Here is a 27,486-nt window from a genome sequence, read left to right as displayed (position 1 = left end):
GCGCTGTAAAAACAGAAAATTCCATTGCGTATACTGACAGATACCGCGAATTGCTAACACGGGTGTTGGCTCTATTAAATCACCGTTGTGCTGTCACTGGTGTGTGTGTGTGTGTGTGTGTGTGTGTGTGTGTGTGTGTGTGTGTGTGTGTGGGAAGGGGGGGGGTTCATTATGTAGAAGTTCGAAACATAACATTGAAATCAAATGAACATATCGCTGCTAAAACACGAATTTAACGTTTTTTATTAGTCGCCTTGTGATACGGCGTGTAACTATCACACACCAATGTACTTCATCTTGCTTGCATTAATACACTTCCTGACAATAAAATTAAAGCATTCAGAAGAGATGGTCGGATGTGTGTGTGGCTTCGTACACGTTCATACCATTAGCTGGTACCTAAATGATGATGACAGTTGAAATTGTTTGTCAGCTAGAACGGCCACCTAAGTGCTGAAACGTCCCCTTAGAAAAATTGTAAATGATTGTGCTTAAACTGGCACACAATATTTTTAGCGCAACGCAATCTGACCTTCAATAATACTAACAAAAGAATGGCCCTGACCAACAATAACCTATACCTTCCATGAACCACTTACCTCACAAAAATCTTCATTACTCGAACTACTGCAATATAGCGAGCGCCAATACTGCCAGCTAAATAAAAGATTCTAACTAATGATAGGCATAGTTAACAAATCAAAGATTTCGAGATTATATAATCAGTTCATGGCATCCAGTCTTACAAATTTACTGTCACTGATGGACACACGTCCAGATCATCCGCTCTCAAAACTCTGCCATCTTTCTCCCTACATCCATCACTGCTGGCGGCTCACTTCCAACTGCGCAACGCTACGCGCTGTTAACAGCCAACAAATTCCAACAATGCAAACCAGCCACAGGCTGCACACAGCACAGTAAGTGATTTTCATATAGAGCGCTACATGGCGTTACCAACATAAAAACCTAAACAGCCTACTTACAGTGCATTATTGTTGTTCGTGTTCAGGGTTGCGTCCTAGTCTGGTACAGTATGTAAAGGGGCCTGAACAACGTCATATGTTACATAATAACTGCGAAGGTCACGGAAACGCCATATAATCGTGTGACACAGCGTTATAAGCACCTGACAGAAAGAGGCCTCATTGTAGGTGTCTCTTTGGCTGGTAGAGCAAGTAATGGACTCCCTGCAACAATATGCATCATACCTCATCGTTGGTTGGATACTAGCATCATTTTGGGAATTACGTTGCCAATCGTGGGCTCCCATTAACACCAAAACGCAAACGACTGCATCTGGTGTGGTGCAGTGACTGGGAACGCGGATGGATGATGGATGGATGGCGTTGCGTTGCGCTTTGTAATGAACCGTTATTCTGAACTACCCCTAATGATGATAGTAGGCGAACGTTAGTTTAGAAAAGTTAAAGGTTGCTTGTGCGTCAACACCAGATGACAATTACATACATTAAAATGACAAATGTGAAAACAGTAAACATTTGGGAAATGGTAAAAGTACACTGCCGTCTTATAACCTAATTACATCAGAATAGGAAACACATGCGTGCTGTAAAGTATATGTAGGCAAAGTGGTACTAAGTCCAAACCTAACGAAACCGGTCGTCGTGAAATAAATAATGTTAATCGATCTTAGCTTCAGAAGAAATGTATTTTCATTAAACTGATACGTCGCTCGCATCACACAAACATGTGCAATCCGTTGCCCCCATAACGTGGCATTCTCGGGGAAACTGGATTTACTGGAAAAGTCAGGAAATTGTGAGAAACGCCGGAGGAAGTTGAACTCTTTGTTGACAATAAGAGATGTTACAAAACACTTCTGGGGTTCTGCTTTGGAGTCCAGTAATAAAAGGTGCAGAAGGGCGTTGAACTGTTATGACGGTTGTTGCTAGCTCGGGCGCGTTCGCTGACCTCGGGAATCTTCCTAATTGTCCTTTGGTTCTCGCGCTCCAGGTCCGTTTCCTATTGCATGATTATGAGTACGACGCAAGGTAACGTGTGCGTGAGAATTTTTCACTTAGCTGTGGATCTGTCGTTCACACAAAAAGGTTTCTTATAATTCTGTAAGAATATAAATAAGAATTTATACTTAAATGCACATTTTCTTAGTATCAGCGTTGAATATTCAGAATTCCGTTCTTTTTTAGTGTTACAAATGCAAAGAAATCCTTAACGGTTCGCTGTGTAATGCTTCACCGTCCATAGTGTCAAAGACGTCCGGTTTGATACAAGACGTGTCGTTGTTATTAATGCATATTGATACTATTTACCAGTAACAACAATTTGATGTGTGTTCCTAAGTTGATGTCTCTTACATTCACCACACAATGGCATTGATACTGACTAGAGTCTTTCGGACCAGCCCGTTTCAGAGTCACAGTGCGGAGGACGGTGAACTACTATTCAGCGCCTGTTTCCGGTTCGAAAGGCCCTCAGAATTGCCTCAGTCATTGATATTTAGCGTGGCGATCCTCCCCACCTTTGAGCCGCTGTTTAAGAATCAGCCACATGTGACCAAGCCATTCGAGATACGTGCTTCTGACTGTCTCACTAGTCTACTTACGACAGACCTCTGATTATACAACTGGGGATGGAACTAATTACCGCCTTGGCGTTTTTAGATGTCCAAAGTGATTGTAAGCCTGACACAGTACAAGAAAACTTATAATCCAGATAACATTTTTAAGAGCTTGTTTTCTTTAATTTGAGGTATGTACCATAGTGTTTTTTTTTTGTTTTTTGTTTTTTTTTTCGGATACATCCCAGCGAGGGAATGCCCTCGGTTGTTCAGCCATTTTTCCAGTTAGATAAGTTAAAAATTATAATGTACGGGGAAACGAAATCACCGACAAAGCATGCAAGAAACATGTCTGGATGGAGTTGCCCCCTAGCAAGCGGTCACCTCATTATCTGACAGAAGTATCACGCATCAGTGGGAAACTGAGTGATACAAAGATGCGAACAACAAAATGTGGTGACTCAGATCCACCACAAAGACATGGCGAACTTCGTGCCAATTATACCAATGGAGGGGAAATGACGCACACTTCAAAACACGGCTTCCTCTTCCAGCAGGAGGATCCATCCCTCTGTGAAGTTTGTTATTGCCACTTTCGCTTCAGCATATCTTAAAAAAAGTATTTTATATACTGACACAAGGGCAGCATCCTCACAATCACTCCAGTGTTAAACACCTTGTGAAATTTTGCACATACGACAAAAATTGTTTCAGAAGCATCTTTTGACTATACAAAGACGTCATCCGAACCAACGATTGCATTTTCTTAAGCACAAATAGGCGGGATTACACAATTAATGTTCTGTAGTCAGATCTGCTGAAACTGAATTGGTCATTGCCGATTTCAGTAGCGTCGTTATTATCAGGGAAAACATATTTTAGGGGGCCTGCTTGTTGTCCGTGTTTTTGGTTATCTTTGAAAACCACCCTCAGTAGTAAAGATTATACACAGTTCCGTGAGATTAGTAACAAGCAGTCCTTAGCTCGAAGATTGGCTGTAACACGACAGTGTTCCACTTGGCAGGACCCTGTTTTGGAGATGGTAGATTCTTGCCTTCGTCCGATCAGAAAGCGTGTCTCAGGTGGACTTTTACTTAAATGTGCATTCTAAACAATGAAGTGACTTATTTTTCATGTGTACAAATAATTACCAATAGTGAATGAAGTGAAACGTGACAGTAAACAGTAAAGTCTATGGACCGACTGAAAACTTGTACCATGGACCTTCGGATTTGGTGTTTGACGTTCCTACCGACTCACCGATTCACACAATAAGAAAGAGTAAGCTGTTTATTGTTTTGGCGTGTATTGTTAATTAGCAATATAATACCACTGGCTTTAAGAGGCTTTCTGAGTTGCCAATAACACAATTAAGAATCGCTGGAAGTGAATGGCAAGACTATTGTCGGTGCGAATTGAAGACGAAAGTCTTGCATAAGCATTGGCAGCGCTGATGGAATAGCTCTCTCAAACGCTTTCGCGGTCACTAATTTCAACGGGAACAGAAACAAATTAACGACCGAATAATTCGAGGAACAGTACGAACGTAGCGACTGGAAAACTTCAGGTCCTTTTTCCAATATTTGTTACCGGAACCAATTACTGAAGGGTTATACGCAGAACGAATTCAGCTTATCGTGACAAAGGGAAGTCAACCGAGTAACGGCAGTACATAACTTTTAATTACGATGCTATCATAGCACATTGACCTTGACATAAATGTGTGTGTGTGTGAATTCCTAAGGGACCAAACTCGGTCTCTTTGACAGTACTCGCGGCATCAGACAAGTGAAGAGGCAAAATTTGTACGTTAGTAGACTGCAATAAATGTGACACCATACAGAAAGAAAATATAAAAAAAAGCAGTTGCGTCTCATTACGGCGTTGACGAAATGGCCACATAAAGCCTTAAAACTATGAAATGGTGTGGTCGGTAATACATTGGAGTGCCTGCATTGCAGCTACTATAGCCTTATGAAATACGTTAAATGAATTCGCAGTTGCGAATAAGGACAACCGCCAGCTGTAGATAAGCGGGAAATGTGGGTTTGAGTCCCCGTCCGGCACAAATTTTCACTGTCCACATTCTGTTCTACAAATAATGCTCGCCCTTACTCGCAATTGCGAATTCATTTAATGTATTCTGTGTGGTCGTTCGACTGTAAATCACTGTGCGCCAACGCTCCAGTGAATGTGGCATTGTGCGCCTCACACAGGAATATTGAGTGAATCATGTAAAAATTGTTACTTTCAGGATAGCTGCTTACGCGGTGATGGGCCAATTGCGTCGTTGCCTCCGAGGTCACACTAAGATGCAGCATTGAACATCAAACACCTACCTGCTGGCACACTCCTCTGACGAACGTATCGATATAGGCATTGTCCAATGTTCACTTTACGCAACATTCTGTATGAATTTTGAATTTAAGACCGTAGTGGCTTCGCTACCGTTGGTATACTATGGGTCAGCATCTGTCGCTGTTCCAAATGTTAGGACAGCCGTATGCCTCCTTGCAAGTGACTGGGTGCGATTGTTCTCAGATCGGAGAAAGACATTATACTTTTAACATAGTGACAGTCAAAAATTTTATCCATACGCTAACTCCATGTCTGGACACATTCTTCGAATTTCTGAAGGTAGCAGGAATAAATTACAAGAAGCTAAAGATCGATTACATACAACTTCCACAGAAAGTACACTACTGTCCATTAAAAATGCTACACCACGAAGATGACGTGCTACGGACGCGAAATTTAACCGACAGGAAGACGATGCTGTGATATGCGAATGATCAGCTTTTCAGAGCATTCACACAAGTTTGGCGCCGGTGGCGACACCTACAACGTGCTGACATGAGGAAAGTTTCCAACCGATTTATCATACACAAACAGCAGTTGACCGGTGTTGCCTGGGGAAACGTTGTGATGCCTCGTGTAAGGAGGAGAAATGCGTGCCATCACGTTTCCGACTTTGATAAAGGTCGCATTGTAGCCTATCGCGTTTGCGGTTTATCGTATCGCGAAATTGCCGCTCGCTTGGTCGATATCTATTGACTGTTAGCAGAATATGGAATTGGTGGGTTCAGGAGGGTAATACGAAACGCCGTGCTGGATCCCAAGGGCCTCGTATCACTAGCAGTCGAGATGACAGGCATCTTATCCGCATGGCTGTAACGGATCGTGCAGCCACGTCTCGATCCCTGAGTCAACAGATGGGGACGTTTGCAAGATAAAAACCATCTGCACCAACAGTTTGACGATGTTTGCAGCAGCATGGACTATCAGCCCGGAGACCATGGCTGCGGTTACCCTTGACACTGCATAACAGATAGGAGCGCCTGCGCTGGTGTGCTCAATCACGAACCTGGGTGCACGAATGGCAAAGCGTCATTTTTTCTGATGAATCCAGGTTCTGTATACAGCATCACGATGGTCGCATCCGTGTTACGTGACATTGCTGTGAACGCTTATTGGAAGCGTGTATTCGTCATCGCCATACTGGTGTATCACCCGGCGTGATGGTATGGGGTGCCATTGGTTACACGTCTCGGTCACCTCTTGTTCGTATTGACGGCACTGTGAACAGTGGACGTTACATTTAAGATATGTTACGACCCGCGCCTCTACCCATCATTCTGTTCCTGCGAAACCCTACATTTCAGCAGGATAATGCAAGATCGCATGTTGCAGGTCCTGTACGGGCCTTTCAGATACAGAAAATGTTCGACTGCTGCCCTGGCCAGCATATTCACCAGTTATCTCACCAATTGAAAACGTCTGGTCATTGGTGGCCGAGCAACTGACTCGTCACAATACGCCGGTCACTACTCTTGATGAACTGCGGTATGGTGTTGAAGCTACATTGGCAGCTGTACATGTACACGACGTCCAAGCTCTGTTTGACTCAATGCCCAGGCGCAAGGTGGTTGTTCTGGGTACTGATTTTTCAGGATCTATGCACCCAAATTGCGTGAAAGTGTAATCACATGTCAGTTCTAGTATAATACATATGTCCAATTAATACCCATTTATCTTCTGTATTTCTTCTTGGTGTATCAATTTTAATGGCCAATAGTGTAGATAGCAGCCAACATGAAAGGGAAGTAGTCGTTGAGATTGCAGTAAGACTCAGGTATAGCTTATTCTCGTTTGTTATTCAATCAGTACACTAAAGCAGTGAAGGAAACGAATGAGAAATTTGGAAAGTGAGTTAAAGTCCAAAGGGAAGAAATAAAAACTTTGCTGTCAGAGAGAATTTAAATGTTACCGACGAATGTCAAAGGGACTTCAAACAGCTGTAGAACGGAACGGACAGTGTCTTGAAAAGACGTTGTACGGTGAATATCGACCAAATTAAAACAGGGATAACGGAATGTAGTCAAATTAAATTATGTGGTGCTGAAGGTTTTGGTATTCGGTCATCAAAGTAACTGACGATGGCCGAAATTGCGGAGATATAAAATGCCGACTTTCTATAACAGGGAAAGCGTTTCGGAAAAAGAGGAATTTCTCAACATCGAATATACATTTAAATGTTAGGAATATTTTCTGAAGGTATTTGTTTCGAGTGGAGCCTTGTACAGAAGTCAAAATTGGACAATAAACAGTTCGGAACAGAAGAGAACTGGAGCTTTAGAAGTGTAGAGCTACAGAAGAATGCTCAATATTCGATGGGTAGATGGAGTAAGTATTGAGGTGGTCCTGAATGAAATTAAGGAAAAAAGAAATCTATGGCACAGCTTGACTAAAAGAAGGGATCGGTTTCCTGTTTGATTGTAGAAGGAAGTGCGGGGGTAAAAATTGTAGAGTGAAACCAAGGCTTGACTACAGTACACAGCTTCAAATGTAGGTATGAAATGCTCGTATTTACTCTGAGATGAGGTGGTTTGCACGGGTACAGCAACGTGGTGGTTAGCGTCTCATTTTTAAGTTCTTTATATTATCGCCGAATTGCCAGCTACATTTTGTCTACGTAATTGTATATTTATTTTGCTGGAAGGTATTACGCGCACTTAGACATATCTTTCCCTTATTAAGTTTCACTTGGTACCAATTCTTTTCTATTCGTCTATGGCATCTTATTTTCCTCATACAAGTATGGCATATTGATTAGACAGAAGTATTGCTGTCTAGGTTTTTCTTTCCTCTCCTGTCTTGAATTAGTCCTGATACATTAATAGAAAACTATTTTGTTGATAGAAATGGACGACTGATTCATTTTCTTCTGTTTCTCACTGTTGGTAATGCAGATGTGCTCCGCTATTATTTTCAGAATTTCTTTATTTGCGTCGTTCGTTACCAAAATATAGATTTTCCATTCTCCTCCTCCAGCAAATTTCAAATGCTTCCAGATATCTCTTGTGTAAAGTACCAATAGAGAAAGTTTCCAAACGACATAAGGCTGTGCAGCAGACAAACATCTTAATCTCTCATTGATCTCTACATTTAAGTTCCTTGATGACAACAGCATCTTTTTATTGTAGTAGGCTGCCTTTGCAGTTCTGTTCTCTACGTCGGCCGACTTTTCCCCTCTGAGAGGATTTCACTTTGAGCAGTTCAAGGTATTTATGTATCCGAATGATACATCATGAACTGTCTGCTGCGGTATAGTGGCAGCTATGTACCATAATTTCAGTCTCCTTTGTATTAATATGCATGTTACACTTCATTTTCAAGTACTTGTTTATCCTTAATAACTTTTTTCCGGTTTCTTTTCGCTCTCCTCAATGTCGCCAGCAAATCTTCAGACTTTTAATTCAACGCCAGTAATTTTTATTCCTTTCATGTCTTCTTTAAATTCTGTAATGCTTTTCCATTATGTAAGTTGAACAAAACTGGCGACTGGTTTATCCCTACACGTACTAGTTTCTGTATGTAAGTCTCTTCTGTTTAACTGTTTGTATGCGTGATGCCTCTTCGGCTTTCATACACTTCACATACTATTCGTCTCCGTATTCTGGATCAGTACTAGGCATAATCTTCACTAAAATATACCAGTTCATGTCATCGAAGGCTTTTTCTACGTCTATGAACGTAATAGACGGTTTTATTATGTCCTGCATGTTGTCTGTTATTGTGGTGTAATATCGGTATTTTCTCTTGTGCCTCCACTGATAAATGGGGTTTAGTTTTATTGCTTACTCGATTTTGCGTTATTATCATCAGTATGTTTGACGTGTGCGACAAAGCCTTAGTGCTCCTATCTGGATGATACACAGGGTTTATCAAAAAGAATCGTCCGATTTAGCAGGCCTAAATTGAATTTTTTTTATGAACGGGAAACTAAAACGTTTTTTCATACGTTTTCGTAGGTGTGTAATGTTGGATCCAGGTCTCGTCAACAGTCGCAAATCGCCACAAAAGTCTTGCGATTGCGATTAAATACAGCTAGACATTGTGTTGAAATGCTGTGGCCGGTGCACTTTTGGTGGAGTGTGAGCAGTCGCGACACCCACCTCAGTTTCTTCATTGTCAATTCCACAGGCCAACGATGGAAAAACGTTTTTGCTGAAAATATCTTATTCTTGTGTTTGTTTGGGTGGGAAATCCAAATATGATACTTACAATTTTTTTTAACACCTACGATTTCTTAACATTTTGCACACCGAGGCAGCCTAAACAATGCACAGAGGCGGGTGAAAGCGCACCGAAGGAGGCTAAGACCATTTTCTCACCTGATGAAGTGATGGCCAGTGTTTTTTTTTTTTTTTTTTTTTTTTTTTTGTTTTTTTTGTTTTTTTTATTAGCGGTCTTACGAAACCACCGTCGCAGTATCTTACAGGTTACTTTAATAGAATTTAATAGAAATATGCATTCATTTATCTTCGGCAGGCTAACTACGACAACATGCCTGGTACCCAACTGGACAAGAGGATTCTGTAACTGTTTTTTTCTCTTCAGTAGAGAACCACGGAGCGAAAGACGACAAAATCATCCAGTTTTATCGCGATTGATCTTGTACCGTCCATCAGTTAACTTAGAGAGAGTGTGCTCGGCTCGGCTCGGCTCGGGAGGAATTTGGCCGGCCGCGGCCGGTGTCTCGCTAACGGTTTGCGCAGGGGCCGCCGGGCGGGACAATGAAGTCCTCTGGGCCATTGTGCTGGCCGCCGGGGGACGCCAAACAGGATTCTCTCGTTCTTTGGGGAGGTCAGTTTCCTGCCCGGTGCCCGCTCCCTATACCTGGCTCACGGCACCCTCTGTTTCTGACGCCGTCCCACAAAGCCATTACACATTTACGAGCTGCAGGCGATATTTTAAGCTGCCCGCGTATTTACTTTAGCGCTTAGCAGCTCTGGCCATTAAGCCAGTCAAAATGACAGTGGGCTGCTAGCCTTCCTCTTTCCTGAAGATGGTGGCTCCAAGGCAGCCTTTCGCTTAGTACTTCTCTACAGCCATCTACATCTACACTCAGCAAGTCACTTGTGAGGTGCATGGCAGAGGGTGCTTCCCGTGTACATCTACATACATACTCCGCAACCCACCGTGGCGGAGGGTACCCTATACCGCTACGAGCTTTCTGTTTCACTCACAGATAGAGGAGGGAAAAACGACTGTCGATATCCCTCCGTACAATCCCTAATTTCTATTACCTTCGTGGTCTTTACGTGAAATACACGATGGCGGCAGTTCAATCTTAGTGCAGTCAGCTGCAAATGCCATTTCTCTACATTTTCTCAGTATTGTTCCTCAAAAATAACGTCGCCTTTCCTTCAGTGATTCTCATTAGAGTTCCCAAAGTATCTACAAAATACTTGCGTGCAGCCCACCTCTGAATTGCTTCAGTGTCTTCCTTCAGTCAGACCTGATGGGGATCCCAAACACTCAAGCAATACACTTTCCTAAAACTCTCCCAATAAACCGAAGAAGAACATAAACCTGTTCTACTACTGCTCGTTCCATTTCATATCGGTCTGCAACGTTACTTCCAGATATTTAGATGAAGTTCAAATGGTTCAAATGGCTCTGAACACTAAGGGACTTAACATCTGAAGTCATCAGAGCCCTAGACTTAGAACTACGTAAACCTAATTAACCTAAGGGCGTCACACTCATCCATGCCCGAGGCAGGATTCGAACCTGCGACCGTTGCAGTCACACGGTTCTGGACTGCCGCCTAGAACCGCGAGACCACCGCGGCCCTAAAAAAAAAAAAAGCTTCCTTAAGCACCTTTGTGTTCACTGTGACTAACATAGTTACAAGTAACAGTCGTACGGGAGTGATACGTGAGGATTGTATAATAGTCCTGTATTAGCACTTTGATCTAGAACTCTTAAATACGCTTTCTCGATATAGTTGTCGTTCATCCTCAAACGTCTGCTAGTTCAGTTTCAACCGTACCTCCGTAACGCTTCCCATGATCGGACAAACCTGTGACCATTCTTTCTGTCCTTGTGTGTATACGGCCAATATCCCTCGCTAGTATTACACGGTACGGTCCCATAAACTGCAGCAGTATTCTAGAGTAGATCACACGGTGTTTTCTATACAGTCTCCTTTGTAGCCTGATTGCGTTTCCCGACCTATTGTGCGATTCGTCGATATTGTAGTCATACGTCATAGCGTTTCTTCGCTTCGTGAAGTGCCCAGTTTTAAATTTTTGGATATTAAAAACAAGATACCAATCGTAGCGTGATCTGCCTGCGATATTAATAGAGCTTTTTCTCAGTACGTAATTATAGATAACCGCATCGCCTGCGCATAATGTGAGGTTATTACTCATTAATACAATTAATCAATACAGAGAGGGGTCCAGAAAAAAAGATTTGGCAATCTTCGGTAGTTAATTGGGACAACAGTTTATGGTATTCACGATAAATTTCGAGGCGACAGTACTGCTCAAAATGCGTCTTAGGGGAAGGTTTGGCCTACCGAAAATACGAAGTCCGGCATCCAGTGATGCGGTGTTGCAACATTTTACTAGGTCACCTCAGAAATCTAAAGCAGGGTTCACGTGAAAGAGGGTTAAGTCGATCAAGTGAAAGACGAATTTTGAAGGCTGCAGAGTGGAAAGTGTGCATTCCAAGGTAGCTGCACGCTATCAACGAGGACGAGCCGGATCGAAGGACGGAGTACTGAGAGTGGTTTGAAGGCATCCTTCTCGAGGATGAACGGTTTGCGGGGAACTTTATATGGTCTAACGAGGCACCATTGAAACCGAACGGTAATGTAATCCGCCACAGCAGCCTCTTCTGGGCTCCTGGAAATCCTGACTTACTCGGGGGCGAAAATGTTAATCCATGTGTGGTGTCGTCAGTCATCGCGACGTTTGATTTGACCATTCTTCTTTGAAGGAACTGTAACTGGTGAGGTCTCTCTTCACATGCTGCGAACATCGATCTTACATTTCTTCCGACACGTGATTGGAAATGAAAGATTTTACCTACAACAAGATGTCACTTGCCTCATTAACACAGAGATGTCAGAACTGTTGTTGTTGTTGTTGTGGTTGTTGTGGTCGTCAGTCCAGATACTCGTTTGATGCAGCTGTCCATGCTAATCTATCCTGTGCAAGCTTCTCCATTCTGCAACCTACATCCTTCTGAATCTGCTTAGTGTATTGATCTCCTGGTATCCCCCTATGATTCTTATTCCCCACGCTGCGCTCCAATACTAAATTGGTGATCGCTTGTGCCTCAGAACATTGTTACCAACCGATTCCTTCTAGTCAAGTTGTGCCACAAGTTTCTCGTCATCCCAATTCTATTCAGTACCTTCTAATTATTTATGTGATTTACCCATCTAATCTTCAGCATTCTTCTGTAGCACCACATTTCGAAAGCTTCTATTCCCTTCTTGTCCAAACTAGTTATCGTCCATGTTTCACTTCCATACATGGCTACACTCCATGCAAATACTTTGAGAAACGACTTCCTGACATTTAAATCTATACTCGATGTTGACAAATTTCTCCTCTTCAGAAACGCTTTCCTTGCCATTGCCAGTCTACATTTTATATCCTCTCTACTTCGACCATCATCAGTTATTTTACTTCCTAAATAGCAAACTCCTGTACTACTTAAAGTGTCTCATTTCCTAAAATAATTCCCTCAGCATTACCCGACTTAATCCGACTACATTCCATTATCCTCGTTTTGCTTTTGTTGGTGATCATCTTATATCCTCCTTTCAAGACACTGTCCATTCCGTTTAGCTGCTCTTCAAAGACCTTTGCTGTCTCTGACAGAATTACAATGTCATCGGCGAACCTCAAAGTTTTTATTTCTTCTCCATAGATTTTAATACCTACTCCGAATTTTTCTTTTGTTTCCTTTACTGCTTGCTCAATATACAGATTGAATAACATCACTCCCTTCCCAACCAATGCTTCCCTTTCATGCCCCTCGACTCATAACTGCCATCCGGTTTCTGTACAATGTACAAATTGTAGATAGCCTTTCGCCTCCTGTATTTTACCCCTACCACCTTCAGAATTTGAAAGAGAGTATTCCAGTCAACATTGTCAAAAGCTTTCTCTATGTCTACAAATGCTAGAAACGTTTGCTTTTGCTTAATCTTTCTTCTAAGATGAGTCGTAGGGTCAGTATTGCCTCATGTGTTCCAACATTTCTACGGATTCCAAACTGATCTTCGCCGAGGTCGGCTTCTACCAGTTTTTCCATTCGTCTGTAAAGAATTCGCTTTAGTATTTTACAGCTGTGACTTATTAAACTGAGAGTTCGGTAATTTTCATATCTGTCAACACCTGCTTTCTTTGGGATTGGAATTATTATATTCTTCTTGAAGTCTGAGGGTATTTCGCCTGTCTCATACATCTTGCTCCGTAGATAGGTAGAGTTTTGTCAGAGATGGCTCTCCGAAGGCTATCAGTAGCTCTAATGGAATGTTGTTTACTCCCGGGGCCTTGTTTCGACTTAGATCTTTCAGTGCATTGTCAAACTCTTCACACTGTATCGTATCTCCCATTTCATCTTCGTCTACATGCTCTTCCGTTTCCGTAATATTGTCCTAAAGTACATCGCCCTGGTATAGACCCTCTATATACTGCTTCCATCTTTCTGCTTTCCCTTCTTTGCTTAGAAATGGGTTTCCATCTGAGCTCTTGATATTCATACAAGCGGTTCTCTTTTCTCCAAAGGTCTCTCTAATTCTCCTGTAGGCAGTGTCTATCTTACCCCAAGTGAGATATGGCTCTACATCCTTCCATTTGTTCTCTAGCCATCCCTTCTTAGCCATTTTGCACTTCCTGTCGATCTCATTTTTGAGACGTTTGTATTACTTTTTGCGTGCTTCATGTCAGAGCTACTTAAATGAAAATGCTCTTCGACGATGAACTGGTCGAAGAGGAGAAGTTGAATACCCACCACGGTCTCCAGACCTTACACTTCTTGACTCATACCTATGGGGGACCTTGGAATGTTAAGTTTATCAACAAAAGCCAGCTACTCTGAACAAGGTACGAGACATCATCGAGGCGTCCTGTGTGGCTATCACACCGGCAACACTGACAATCGTAGTTCGGTCAACAGTTAAGCGATATCTACGTTACTGGGCTGCTAATAGGAGTCACACACATAATAACCTACCCCCTTGCAATAATTGTTACCATTTGTATTTTGTTCCATCAGTATTGACTTTGAAAGATGGTGAACGTTTTTCTGAACCCCGCTCTATACAACGTGAACAGCGAGGGCCCCAATACCTTCCCTGGGAAGCATCTGAAGTTCATCGTACATTTTGTCGACAACTTCCAACCGAATGTACTTTCCTGCGTCCACCTTGCCTAAAACTCCTCAGTCGATTGACAAATTTTACTTGGTGCCCCCATACAACTGTACTTTCGATAGCAAGCGTAGATGAAGTACAGAGTCAAATGCTTTTCGAAAGTCTGTAAATACTGCATATACCCGATAGTCTTGATATATGGATTTCAGGGTCTCCTGTGAGAAAAGTGCGAATAGGGTTTAACACTATCTATATTCTCGGAATCCGTGCCGTTTGGTATGGCAACCTGAACATTTTTTGTTCAGCGTTTTTCATCTGGATTATTGGGTAACACACAATCATCCAACGATTGAGCTACCACGATAATTCGCGTAGCACAGATTACCGTCTGGATGAGCAGACTTACAGTTTACAGACCATTAGCCACTTCCGGAAACGTTCTTTCAACAGACCTCGACTGCTTTCTTCGTTAATGTTATTTCGAGCTAGGCCAGGAATTGATTTCTAATGACATCTCTGTCCACATGACTATGAACTGTACCCTACCTACGTTACCTCCATGTCATGTTAATTTGTTTTGTCGATCTTTTGATAACTTGAGTAACTTTTAGGTAACGCTATCAAATGTCTGCATTGCTGTTTCTGAACCTGGTAAAAGATCGCGCTACAATTTCCCATTATGTGCTTTTTATTATAACACACTACCTGACAAGAAAGGGAAGCATCTAGGAAATACGGAGGAAAGGAAGCGAAGCTTCACAGGTCGAAAGGGTATGTGATATTTCAGAGATTACAAAATAGAGGTTAATTTACAAAAAACATTTGTAGTATGTGCTTACTTATCAGGATGTTGTTTCACGTCTTCTGGCTTGGATGCATTCACTGATTCGATTGGGAAGGCCGTTGCATCCTCTCATAAGGAAAATTGATGCACAACCGTTGTAACTGGTTCTCGATATCCTGGGCAATGGCATCGGTGCGGAGTTGTCGTGCGAGGTCGTTCCACAAATTGGCTATTAGGAGCAGATATAGGGATCTGACTGGTCAAGGAAGTACCTCAGCATCATGCCATCATTCAAATCCTTGTAATTTGTGAACTAAAAATGTCACCGCCATACCGTCGCAAGAGAAGTAGGAGTTGCGGAAGCAGGATGTCCATGACGTACCGACGTGCTGTCAGATTTCCCTCCCTCTCCCCCCCCCCCCCCCCCCCCCCCTCAGTACCAGCCGTGGCCTGAAGTCACACCCTGTCTCTCCCCATGACGCTGTGCGTTTCCACATCGGAAGAACGGAGAACGGGACTTCCCGGCAACCTACGCGTAGAACGGCAATTCTCTAGTCCAGCTTGTAGTTGTCCCCGACCAACGGTGCGGGATTACACAGAATGTTGCCCAACAACTGGATACATTTTGTAACCTTTTGGGTTAGTTTCGGCTACTAGCCCATTTTCTAACACTTGAAGTGGAGCAAGTCAAATACAGCGTCAAACGTCTGAATGATCGTGATTTCTCGATGTGACTGCTTTCGCTTTTGACGGAAGTATTTTGCACAACCATATGTATTCACAGAACTATATTTATATCAGATGTTTCAAAATGTTTTACAGCCGAAACATAAGGTCGCAAAAGTTACAAAATCAGCCTGTTGTGGAACCATATTGTCAATTCGAAAATTGTGTCTGAGGACACGCAAGAAACAAAATTAATATTATTTTTTTAAAAAATCTTGTCCTTAGGTCAGTTTCCTCCAGGTTGTTTCCGAAAATTTGACTCCATAGTCCACGAGAGTGCTTCGCTTTTTGTCAGTCGGGTTTTAGCCCGTCGTTGCCCTCGTTGAGCTGTAATGTACCACCTGGTCATATGATCCGTTCAACTCCACTTCTTGGCTCTGACAAGTTTCTGATGTACGAGTATCTTTACTTCGGTGTTTAATCTCTTTTGTGTTTCGCGGATGCTTTTTCTGGGAGAGAGAAGAACGGTATCCAGAAAGCTTGTGTCTGGTCTTTCCTGGCGGCACATTTCAGCAGTTGAGCCTTTCAGAATATATACCGCCATTTGCTTTATTTATGGTAAGAGCAGGGCTTTACAAACACCGTAACATCGTCGAAGTGCTCAAGAGGAGAACGTTGAATTGGGCAGGCCATAAAGCAAGAATGACAGAGAATAGACTACCTAGAGTGGCATTCACCTGAACAATAGATGGAATCAGAGGAAGAGGGAGACCCAGAATCAGATGGCGGGATAACATTCGGGGGATACAACTAGGATGAACAGCAACAGCAACTGGACAAAAAGCGCATTGGACAGGCGCAAGTGGGAGAGGCTCATAGAGCAGGCGTATGGTCGATAAGGCCCTTGCCACATGTAAAGTAAAGAAGCATTCCGGTAATTATTTTTTTTAAAAAAAGGAAGTTTTTGAGTGACGGACATGTTACCAATGTTTTTCAGTTGAACTTGATGGTGTTGTCCTTTATTCTTCTGGAAACAACAAAACAAAACAAAAAAAATTGGAATGAGGTAATGGTTTGGAACAGAACTTCGATTTTTTTCTATAATTTTATAATTTTGTTGACATTGGGGTGATTTTCTTCATTCGTCTTAAGTTAGAAGCCCCGCCTCCGTGCTCTAATCAGGAACTCTATTACCCTAAACAGTACGCGGCAGTTTCGAATGTAATGTAAGATACTTTCTACTGCAAGAGTTTGTCGACCATTGTTGTTGTTGCTGTTGTCGTTGTCATAATTCTCTCTCTCTCTCTCTCTCTCTCTCTCTCTCTCTCTCTGCCCCCCCCCCCCTTTTCTCCGAAGTAATCCTACGCACACAGCTTAACATCTTGAGAAAATAATATGACTCTGCAAGATTCCTTCCTTTTGATTTTGCAACATTGATATGACTTAGAGAAGGAGAGAGATGCTGTTCGAAGCCAAAGGACCAGACACTCGTACAAGAGCTTCATATTTCGTGAAAGCGAACACTGAGAAGAAATAGTGTACGTAATTAGTATGTCCCGTGGACGTCTCCTGCCCCTTTACCCAGGAAAGAGAATAGAAGATTACTTAAATTAATCAGTAATTCTTTAGGCAGACCTCAGTTATACACAAGACCAATTTACTTTCGTCGTCGTCGTCGTCGTCATCGTCATCGTCATCGTATTCTTTAGTACAATACTGATACGATGCAACTCTCCATGCTAGTGTCTCTTATGCAGGTCCGTTCACCTCATCTGTATCAACAAGATTACCGTGCAGTTCACAATTAAGTGTCTGATAGTGTTAATTTCAAGCTATTTCTGTACCGCACCACTCTCGAACGGTGTGCGGGAAAAACGAGCATGTAAATCTTTCTGTGGGAGCTCTAATTTCTCCTATTTTATCGTGATAATCATTCCTCCTCATGTAGGTTGGCGCCAACAGAGTATTCTCACACTCTGAGTAGAAAGTAGGTGATCGAAATATCGTGAGAAGATCCTGCCGCAATGAAATACGCCTATGTTTTGATGATGGACACCCCATTCGCGTATCGTATTCATAGAACGTCATTACCTATTTCACCATAACACAAAAGGAGCTGCACTTCTCGGACTCGACACCGCACGGCAGTACTCCAGAACAGGGCGGACAAGCGTTGTGTGAGCTGGCTCTTTGGTAGACCTGATACGCTTTCTAAGTGTTCTGCCAATAAATCGCAGTCTTTGGTTCGCTTTACCCGCAGCATTATCTGCATGATTGTTACAATTCAAGTTAGTTGTAATTGTAACCCTGTATTTAGTTGAATGTACACTCTTTAGATTATTTATCGTGTCGCTGATGTTTAGCGTATTTGTTTAGTACTCATGTGGAAGACTTCCCATTGTTTAGAGTGAATTTCCATTTTTCACGCCGTACAGATACCTTATCTAAATCATCTCTGTGTAACTGCCACATCCTACATCATTAAAATGTGCTTACTGTAGTCTAGTCTAGCCTAGCCTAGCCTCGCCTTGCCTTGCCTTGCCTTGGTGAGCACCCGCAATATACACGAGATAATTTGAGTTAAATACCCCACGTAATGTACGTAAAGTACGTTAGCGGTCGCCTGTGCGGTTCCTTCCAAACAAACGGATCGCTAGGTTTGTAAGAAACCAGATACTAATTTTTATGATGAGCCTACTTATTTCTGATATAAAAAATAAAAGATTTGTGTTGTTAGTAAACATCATGATGAACATCGGAAAATATCACTGATACGCTTGTCTGACAAAAAATAAAAGATTTGTGTTGTTAGTAAACATCATGATGAACATCGGAAAATATCACTGATACGCTTGTCTGTTAAGTAATATCGTACACCAGTCTAGAAACCTGGGTCTGCTACATAGCCCAAAAATGTTTCCATTTTCGCTTCGCTTGACAGGTCGCTCCCTATTCTCTCATGATTTTCGGAAAGTGAGTTCACCAGGCAAGTAATGTTTTTGTTATTAAACCCAATATTTCTTCGGGCTACGTACATCTTTATTGGCTTCCAAGCAACTTAAACTCTGCAATTTTAACTAAAACAACTGGGTACAATTTAACCTCAACAGAACTTAACTCAGTTCGAAGTATGCAGCAGAGGTCACTTCAAAAATAGAACAAACTTTTCTAGTTGTGTTCATATGAAATCGGAGAATGTTCTTTGTTTTGATCAACTTCCCCACACCCTTTTACTCACGCTGAGACATTCTAAGCTGAAATATATTCTTCGACTCTCTGTATTGAATAAACCTAAGAATTTTCTCCGAAATTTTTGTTCATACGACCTAACGTCTTCAGCTCTAGCGGTTTGTTTCGAATAGGGTGTTTGTGCTCTGCCGTTTCCTCTCACAGTATCGTATCTCCCGTTTCCTCTTGATGTACCAGAACCTCCTTTTTTCCGTCTACAATTATTCCTCTTTAACAGACCCTCTATGTTACCTTCGTGTCACTTTTCAACCTTGGCTTCCTTGCTAAGCACAGGCTTGCCATCTGAGCTCTTAATACTGATACAGGGACTTTCCTCCAAATGTCTCCATAATTTTACTGTGGACTGCATCTGTCTTTCCATAGCCACGCATATTGCTCCAAAATATACATCTTCACCCATATTCAACAAACCAACACAAAGTGCATAGCAGAGGGTACGTCCCACTGTACCAGTTATTAGTGGTTTTTCCCGTTGCATTCACGTATGGAGCGCAGGAAGAATTATTGTTTGAATGTCTCCGTGATGCTGCAATTAACCTAATCTTGTCCTCACGATCCCTATGTGGGCGTTATGTAGGGTTATAGTATAATTCTAGTGTTTTCATTTAATGCCGGTTCTTAAAACTTTTCAGCAGACTTTCTCGGGAAAGTTTATCTCTATCCTCAAGAATTCAGCCAGTTCAGTTTCTTCAGCATCACTGTAACTCTGTCATGGGTTAAACAAATCTGTGACCATTCGTGCTGCCCTTCTCTGTATACTTTCAGTATCCTCCATTAGTCCTATTTGGTATGGGCCCCACACGTTTGAGCAATATTCTAGAATGGGTCGCACGAATGAACTGTAAGCGACCTCCTTTTTAGATGGGTTGCTCTACATCAGTATTCTACACAGTAATCTGAAGATATCACCTGCTTTACACAAAACAAAGTATGTGATCATTCCATTCCATATTCTTAAAAAGTGTTGCACCTAGGCATTTGTATGAGTTGGTAGATATCATCTGAGAGTCATCGATATTATAGTCACGGACCACTACTTTTTTCATTTTGTGAAGTGCACAATTCTATATTTCTGAACATTATACCAAGCTGCCAGTCGTTGTACCTCTTTGAAATCTTGTCAAGATCTGACGGAAATATTTATGCAGCTTCATTCAGACAGTAGTTAATTATATTAAGTGCAACATCTGCAAAAAGTCTGACATTATTAATATTGTCCGCAAGGTCACTAATAAGCAACATGAACAGCATTGCGCTTCCGTGGGACACACCCTACATTACTTCTACACTTGCCGACGCCTCTCCATCCAAGACAACATGCTGCGTCCTTCCTGCCAAAAAATCCTCAATCTAGTCACAAGTTTCATTAGATACCCCGTATGACAGAACTTTTCGCAATAAACGTAGGTACGGTACTGAGTCAAATGCTTTTTGGAAATGAAATAGCGGTTGTAGGCGCTTCAGTCCGGAACCGCGTGACCGCTACGTTCGCAGGTTCGAATCCTGCCTCGGGCATGGATTTGTGTGATGTCCTTAGGTTTAAGTAGTCCTAAGTTATAGGGGACTGATGACCACAGATATTAAGTCCCATAGTGCTCAGAGCCATTTGAACCATTTTTTTAAATGAAATAAAGCATCTGCCTGTGTTGATCCAAAACTTTCAGTATGTCATGCGAGAGAAGCGAGAATTGAATTCCACATGAGAGATATTTTCGGAATCCATGCTGGTTGACCTGGAGGAGGTTGATCTGTTCAAGATACCTCATGTTCGGGCTTAGAATATCTATCACATACATAAAATCGTCGGAGGTTTATTAGGGCTTGCGTTAGGAAATAAGCACAGTTCGCCGGCTGTAATGGAGTGGAAACTGACTTGAGTTGCTCACTCTAAAGTGGTAAGCAGCGCAGTATGATACCATCCTGTCTATGGGAGCTCGGGAGGAGATGGAACGGGAGCAAGGGCCTTGGTTGTCGGCACGCGCCGAAAGTGTGTCAGGCAGGACTGCGCTAGCTGGGGGTCAGCCACCGTGGCGCAGCAGGCTAGCTGCCTAGCGACGGCCGTCGCCGTCGTCCTATCTTGCGGAAGGAGGCAGCGCCGCCGCGCCGAGCGGCTCGCGCGCGCACCCAGTGCGAGCAACAAGTACTGCACGCGCCGGAGCGGCAACAGCGCCTCGCGCCGCCGCGCCGTGACGTCGGCGTGACGTTACGTACTAGTGGGAAGGCCCTGACGTCACGCACGGCGCGATAGTGTTCTGTTGCACGGCCGCAACCGTGGTGCTGGGGGTGTGGCTTAATAGGCGCGCGGGAGGGGGTTGGCGCGTTGCAACGTCATCACCCTCTCCTTTAAGTGTGTGCTGGACTTATTTTTTTTCGATATGTTGTCGCGTATCTTCTCAAGCCAACAATAACGAAAATTTACGCCAACAAAGCCGTAAGCTCCTTACTATCAAAAATATGCATAAAAATAATCTGATATGAATTAGACATCTTCCCCATACATTTACATTTCTAAATTCCTGGAGAACCATGCGTGTACTGAATGGCTAGGGAAAGGTTTTGGCCGTGCCAATCGGTTTAGAGACTTTAACTTCATGTTGCCTCGTGAAATGCTTTTAGCTACATTCCAGGTTTTATATAAAACATTTTTATCTACATCTACATCTACATCACTACTCTGCAATTCACATTTAAGTGCTTGGCAGAGGGTTCATCGAACCACAATCATACTATCTCTCTACTATTCCACTCCCGAACAGCGAGCGGGAAAAACGAACACCTAAACCTTTCTGTTCGAGCTCTGATTTCTCTTATTTTATTTTGATGATCATTCCTACCTATGTAGGTTGGGCTCAACAAAATATTTTCGCATTCGGAAGAGAAAGTTGGTGACTGAAATTTCGTAAAAAGGTCTCGCCGCGACGAAAAACGTCTATGCTGTAATGACTTCCATCCCAACTCGTGTATCATATCTGCCACACTCTCTCCCCTATAACGCGATAATACAAAACGAGCTGCCCTTCTTTGCACCCTCTCGATGTCCTCCGTCAATCCCACCTGGTAAGGATCCCACACCGCGCAGCAATATTCTAACAGAGGACGAACGAGTGTAGTGTAAGCTGTCTCTTTAGTGGACTTGTTGCATCTTCTAAGTGTCCTGCCAATGAAACGCAACCTTTGGCTCGCCTTCCCGACAATATTATCTATGTGGTCCTTCCAACTGAAGTTGTGCGTAATTTTAACACCCAGGTACTTAGTTGAATTGACAGCCTTGAGAATTGTACTATTTATCGAGTAATCGAATTCCAACGGATTTCTTTTGGAACTCATGTGGATCATCTCACACTTTTCGTTATTTAGCGTCAACTGCCACCTGACACACCATACAGCAATCTTTTCTAAATCGCTTTGCAGCTGATACTGGTCTTCGGATGACCTTACTAGACGGTAAATTACAGCATCATCTGCGAACAACCTAAGAGAACTGCTCAGATTGTCACCCAGGTCATTTATATAGATCAGGAACAGTAGAGGTCCCAGGACGCTTCCCTGGGGAACACCTGATATCACTTCAGTTTTACTCGATGATTTGCCGTCTATTACTACGAACTGCGACCTTCCTGACAGGAAATCACGAATCCAGTCGCACAACTGAGACGATACCCCATAGCTCCGCAGCTTGATTAGAAGTCGCTTGTGAGGAACGGTGTCAAAAGCTTTCCGGAAATCTAGAAATACGGAATCAACTTGAGATCCCCTGTCGATAGCGGCCATTACTTCGTGCGAATAAAGAGCTAGCTGCGTTGCACAAGAGCGATGTTTTCTGAAGCCATGCTGATTACGTGTGCTTTTGTTCCTAGCCTATTATTGAACTTCTCTCCGGCTAGAAATGTTCAAAAAGAAATGAATATCAGTTTCCGTTAACTGAAATTAAACTACTTGTACAAGAATAATTTCGCACAAGCTTTACACATGTAGTAAGGATGTGAAGAGTTACGAACATTACGGCGAATTCTGAGACGGCACATTTGGTAACGTTATTGTCCAATTAATTTTCAAATAATTATTCTCTGATGGCGATTGTTAACGGCGCTAGAATAGGACAAGAGGCGGTAAAGACTTTTCTTCCTTCTGTTTATACACAACTATTCTGGATTGTAGCGGAAGCGGCGATTGGGTAGTAATGGTTAATCAGCGCCTTCTGATATTTCCAAAGATATGAGCTATTTTGTACATTAATTTAACAATTCGCTATTCTGAAACGGGCAGTGAAATGTTAATTGCAGCTGAGCGTAATTGTAATCAGCGGCACTGATTAGTTGAACATAATTAGCCATAATTCCGGGAATGAAACCGGCACTTACGAGTGTTTGGGTGGACGAGGAACTGATGTTTTGCCAGATAGTTCGTGACTCGCCCGCCAGGGCGGCGCTTGCTGTACCCTCCGGAGGCGACAGTCAGTTGAGTTCCCCCTCCATGCTCTCGTCGCTGCCCACCGCACTGCCTGGGCAATCTCAATATGGCTTCCGCGGAGTTACAGCCGGATTCTAAGTGACAGAAAATGGAGGCTATCGAGAGCGGGAATGCTGAGTAATGCGCATGTCTGAAGATATCTTTCAACCCGTGTGTGAACGACCGCAGTATGGAACCATACTTAAACGTATAGTGCTATGGACGTGCGGTTTTGCGTGTGACAAAGTTTTAATTGCTGTGTTTTGTCTTGTATGCAGAGAAAGGCTAATGCATAATGATGATTATCTTCGTGCAGAAAGTTTCGCATGTGTTCTGAGGTACAGTTTTTTCAAGCAGATATACGAAAATGTAGGAGTGATTTCTAAAAGTTAGATATGTGTGCGTTTGAAAGGTGTTCCATTTTAATTTTGACCGTACAAAATACATCTTGGCAGCTCCTCTTCGGTGGATGAAGAGGAAAGAAAATTATGAGGTGAACGGAAGTGTTGCCCGTTGTTACATTTGGTGCTTAAAATAGCGTGAAAAGACAGTTTATTTATCAGTGATAGTGTTATTTAGAGTTCCTTTCAACACTAGTGTGTTCCTGTGTATATACACTGGCGCTCGGTAATGACGAGACATATGGAAACATGCTGGACACTTCAGTTTACGAAAGTCGAAGCTCTTGGAATCCAATGAAGAGATCACGGTGAGTCTTTATTTAAATTACTTACAGTACGCCGTAGTTAATATTACCTGCTGTCCCATTACAATTAATATTCATATTCGTATGGGGATTTCAAACTAGTCGTATTAAAAAGTAGAAACTTTTGTGCGTTTCGTGAAATGACTGTGTCGTTTACAACTGAACTGACGATGTAAGATAGCGTTGAAAGTACCGGAAACAAAACAATATTGAGTGAATCAGTTGTTAATGTTGGTGAAGACTGATTGAACCGCTTTATTTCAAGTTGCAATAGGTCTTTCGTGACGTCCACTGTGACGTAACGGCGTCGCATGGGAGAGTTCAAAGCACGACTTGGGCAGCATTTGCAATCCCTGCAATAAGTCTGCTTGCTTATTCCCCGGCACTAACGAGGCCAAGGTTTGTCGTATTCGCAGAAAGGTTTCGTATCAGCAATACATAGCATCTAGCTGACAGTTTTTCCCAGACTCGCCATGAAAGAATTGGTCTGCCTGGAAAATAACGGTTCCTGTAACTTGCGTTTCGCAATAGCAGCGGTGACTCACGTTTGGTATGTCATGCAGCTGTTCTGTTGCCAACAGGGATCCTTGACACTGAATAATAATACGCCAGTTATTCTGCAAATTTTGTTCACTTCGATCACTACTAAATGATTCTTTTGAAAGGGCGCCATTGTTGTTTCCCTGCGTGCGTAGGCGACATGCCGGTGTTGCAAAACGTGTGTTGCAACGTGTACTTTGTCAGTTAAGCATGATGTAATTATTTTTCACACATTAGTTCTTGTGTTTATATGCCCTGGACTGTACATAGATAAAGGCTTCAAGGTGTTGCACTCTTAGTTTTTTAACTTGACTGTGGTTGTTAATAGAAAGTAATTTATTAATCTAGCATGCGGCTATCTTGGCATTTCACTGTAAACAGTTTCGTCATCTGCTTAGGTTTCACAGGGAATGAAATAAGCTCATGATATTAGAATCGAAGTTGCATAATTTAAATTTTGATAAGTCGATGCTTGTTAACTTATTAAACATTTTCTGTGTAATACATTCATGACACACATTCACGAAAGATTAGCGATTTGTTATTGCGATGATGCTTTGTTATTATTGAAATGAGCTCTGACCCAAATAGATTCGTGTTCAAAACTTGTAGCGGGATCCTTCGCTTCTGCAAATAATACCTTATTATTTAGTGACAGTTCGTCTTGCACTAAAACCATTATTTACCGTAATTCGGTACAACTAGACTCTGGGACGTGAATTGTCCCGGAATATTTTACGGTTATTGTCAATAGTATTTACAATAGATACCGTATGAAATTACCTGATTTCTATCAGTTATTTGTCACGTCAGTAAGATATGATTCAGTGGTTAACAGGATTTGAATTGCAACTTTGCAGTATGTCTGTCGCTTCCGGCTTTGTCAGACATTTAAGTACGTTAGTCTCTGTAATTTCTTAGTTTAATTTTAGTCATCAAAATAGTTCGAAAACTGCGTGTTTCTAAGCTATTGCGCCATGTTCCACTTAGAAAAATACACTATTCGTGGGGTTTCTGTTAAATATAACAGTGTGTGAAAGCAGGTGTAACACTGTTGCCCAGCATTATCGGTTTCTTGATCTGACATTTTTGTATATGCATTTTTCTGTGAATATTGCTCATCGAAATGAATCGTTTCTACGATTTATTGTACTCACACCATTAACCCCTACTCTTATTACCAAGCAGGGAAAAGAAATATTGCAGTTGCCATACCGTGCAGGCAAAAGTAAAATGATTTTCGCATATCTGTTCACTTCGCAGACTTCTATAATAGAGATTGCAATCGCCGTTTTGGCAGCGGAAAGTTAGCTGTGGTACGAACATTTTAATAATTTGTACTAAAAACTTCTCCAGGTTAACACAATGTATTTAACAATGTTCTGCGTAAATCCAAATTTCACTTAAAAGTGCTTCCATTGGTGTAAGTTTTACTTGTTGATATTACTGTTAAGAGTGGTACCGCAGCTTTTATTGCATGTGTGAAAGATGAAATAACTTTAAACAATCACACTAAGATCATGATTTGACTCGTATGTTAATAATTCTAATAATTTGCAAGAGTGCAAGTAACGGTTAAGCGGATCTAGTAAACTGAAAGTTTCCGGCGATGGTTACTCAAGATTCACCACTCCCGAAACTGCTTCTATCGCTTTTCAAATACCCCACCTCTGTAAGTAGATACCTGAGTGGGCATGACCAAATTTTTTAGGGGTGTGCCAGGATTCTTTCACTGATAACGTAGCATGACGTCCACAACCTTGCATCTGGGCGGGAAGGTACATGTTCGTGATTTTTCTCGTCAGTGTACAATGGATTTCTCACAGGCTTGGCAGATACTGTTTTCTCGTAACTTACGGATGATTCGGTACTTTGTGGATTCAGTGATCGCAAGTTTGCACGAAAATGATGCGAAAGACTTAAAATTCGTTAATCCAGTGTTCCGAGAGCCAGTGCGGCTGTGAAGGAGCCGCCATTGTAATTTTATAGTCGGCGAGCAGACAGAGCGTGGCTGTGGTCGGAGGCGCAGCTGGTTGCTCTTGGCTAGCTTGACGGCTGCGGTGGCCATTGTAGTTGGAGGGAGGGCAGGGGGGGAGGGGATGGCACTGGGAGGGGCGGAAGACTCTCCCACCTGCCGGAAAACGACGCGACTAGCGCCACGCATGTGCGCCTCCCAGCGGAGAGGCGGTTCCTCAACATTGTGACACGGACGACAATTAAATTTAACCATACATTTCTACCCGTTTTATGGGGTATTGAACGCAATCGTTTACATAGTCCAAAGAACATATGAGAGAGATTCCAGTTTTAAAAAAATCTTCATTTCTCAGTAACGTAAGAATGTGGTGCTCATACACCATAATCTTGTAGACATTCGTGTGAGGAGTTTGTCATTCTGACTGCTTCTTCACAATATATTTATTCCCTCGCGAAGTTCGTTGTAAATAATTCACTGCAATTCAAAAACAACAATTATGTACATAATTACAACACAAGAAATGACATCCTGTAATCTACATTCAGAACAGATGTGCACATTGCTGCAACTAAAATTTTTGATGACTTTCCCAGTGATATAAAATGTCAGACAGCAAAGTGAAATATGAAAACAAACTGAAAAGATTCATCTTGGCAACTCCTGTTACGTAGGGGAAAAAGAAAAAAAGAATCTTCAGCATGTAGTCATGTTTCAAAATTTGCGATGTGAATGTAAAATGGTTGGTTCCACAATAATATGATTCATCGTGCAAATGATCGTTGAAAAATGAAACTAATATTCATTTTCAGCAACGAGGTCTTGATAACTTACCTTTCACTTGCTGCTCTGTAACAGTCTGTCCTGAATAAACTTCCAGGGTACTCTGCGT

General features: G+C 42.3%; 1 protein-coding gene across 6 annotated transcripts in view; it reads left to right on the top strand.

Annotated features, from left to right (window-relative positions):
- The window catches only part of LOC126282160 (AF4/FMR2 family member lilli-like), an 896,885-nt gene that overhangs the window by 483,658 nt on the left and 385,741 nt on the right, over nucleotides 1–27,486 (top strand). For 2 of the 6 annotated variants that reach the window (XM_049981680.1, XM_049981678.1), the window contains exon 1: nucleotides 23,419–24,082. The exons of 3 other annotated variants lie outside the window; for them this stretch is intronic. In XM_049981680.1, the coding sequence (XP_049837637.1) occupies nucleotides 24,024–24,082 (59 nt within the window). In that variant the 5' untranslated portion in view covers nucleotides 23,419–24,023. Of the gene's footprint in view, nucleotides 1–23,417; nucleotides 24,083–27,486 lie in introns of those variants that run through there. One more of the 6 variants, XM_049981676.1, reaches the window with a different exon arrangement.

This window comes from Schistocerca gregaria, chromosome 7 (genome assembly GCF_023897955.1).
Source record: "Schistocerca gregaria isolate iqSchGreg1 chromosome 7, iqSchGreg1.2, whole genome shotgun sequence".
Classification (NCBI taxonomy): Eukaryota; Metazoa; Arthropoda; class Insecta; order Orthoptera; family Acrididae; genus Schistocerca; species Schistocerca gregaria.
This window is presented reverse-complemented; position numbering and strand designations above follow the sequence as displayed.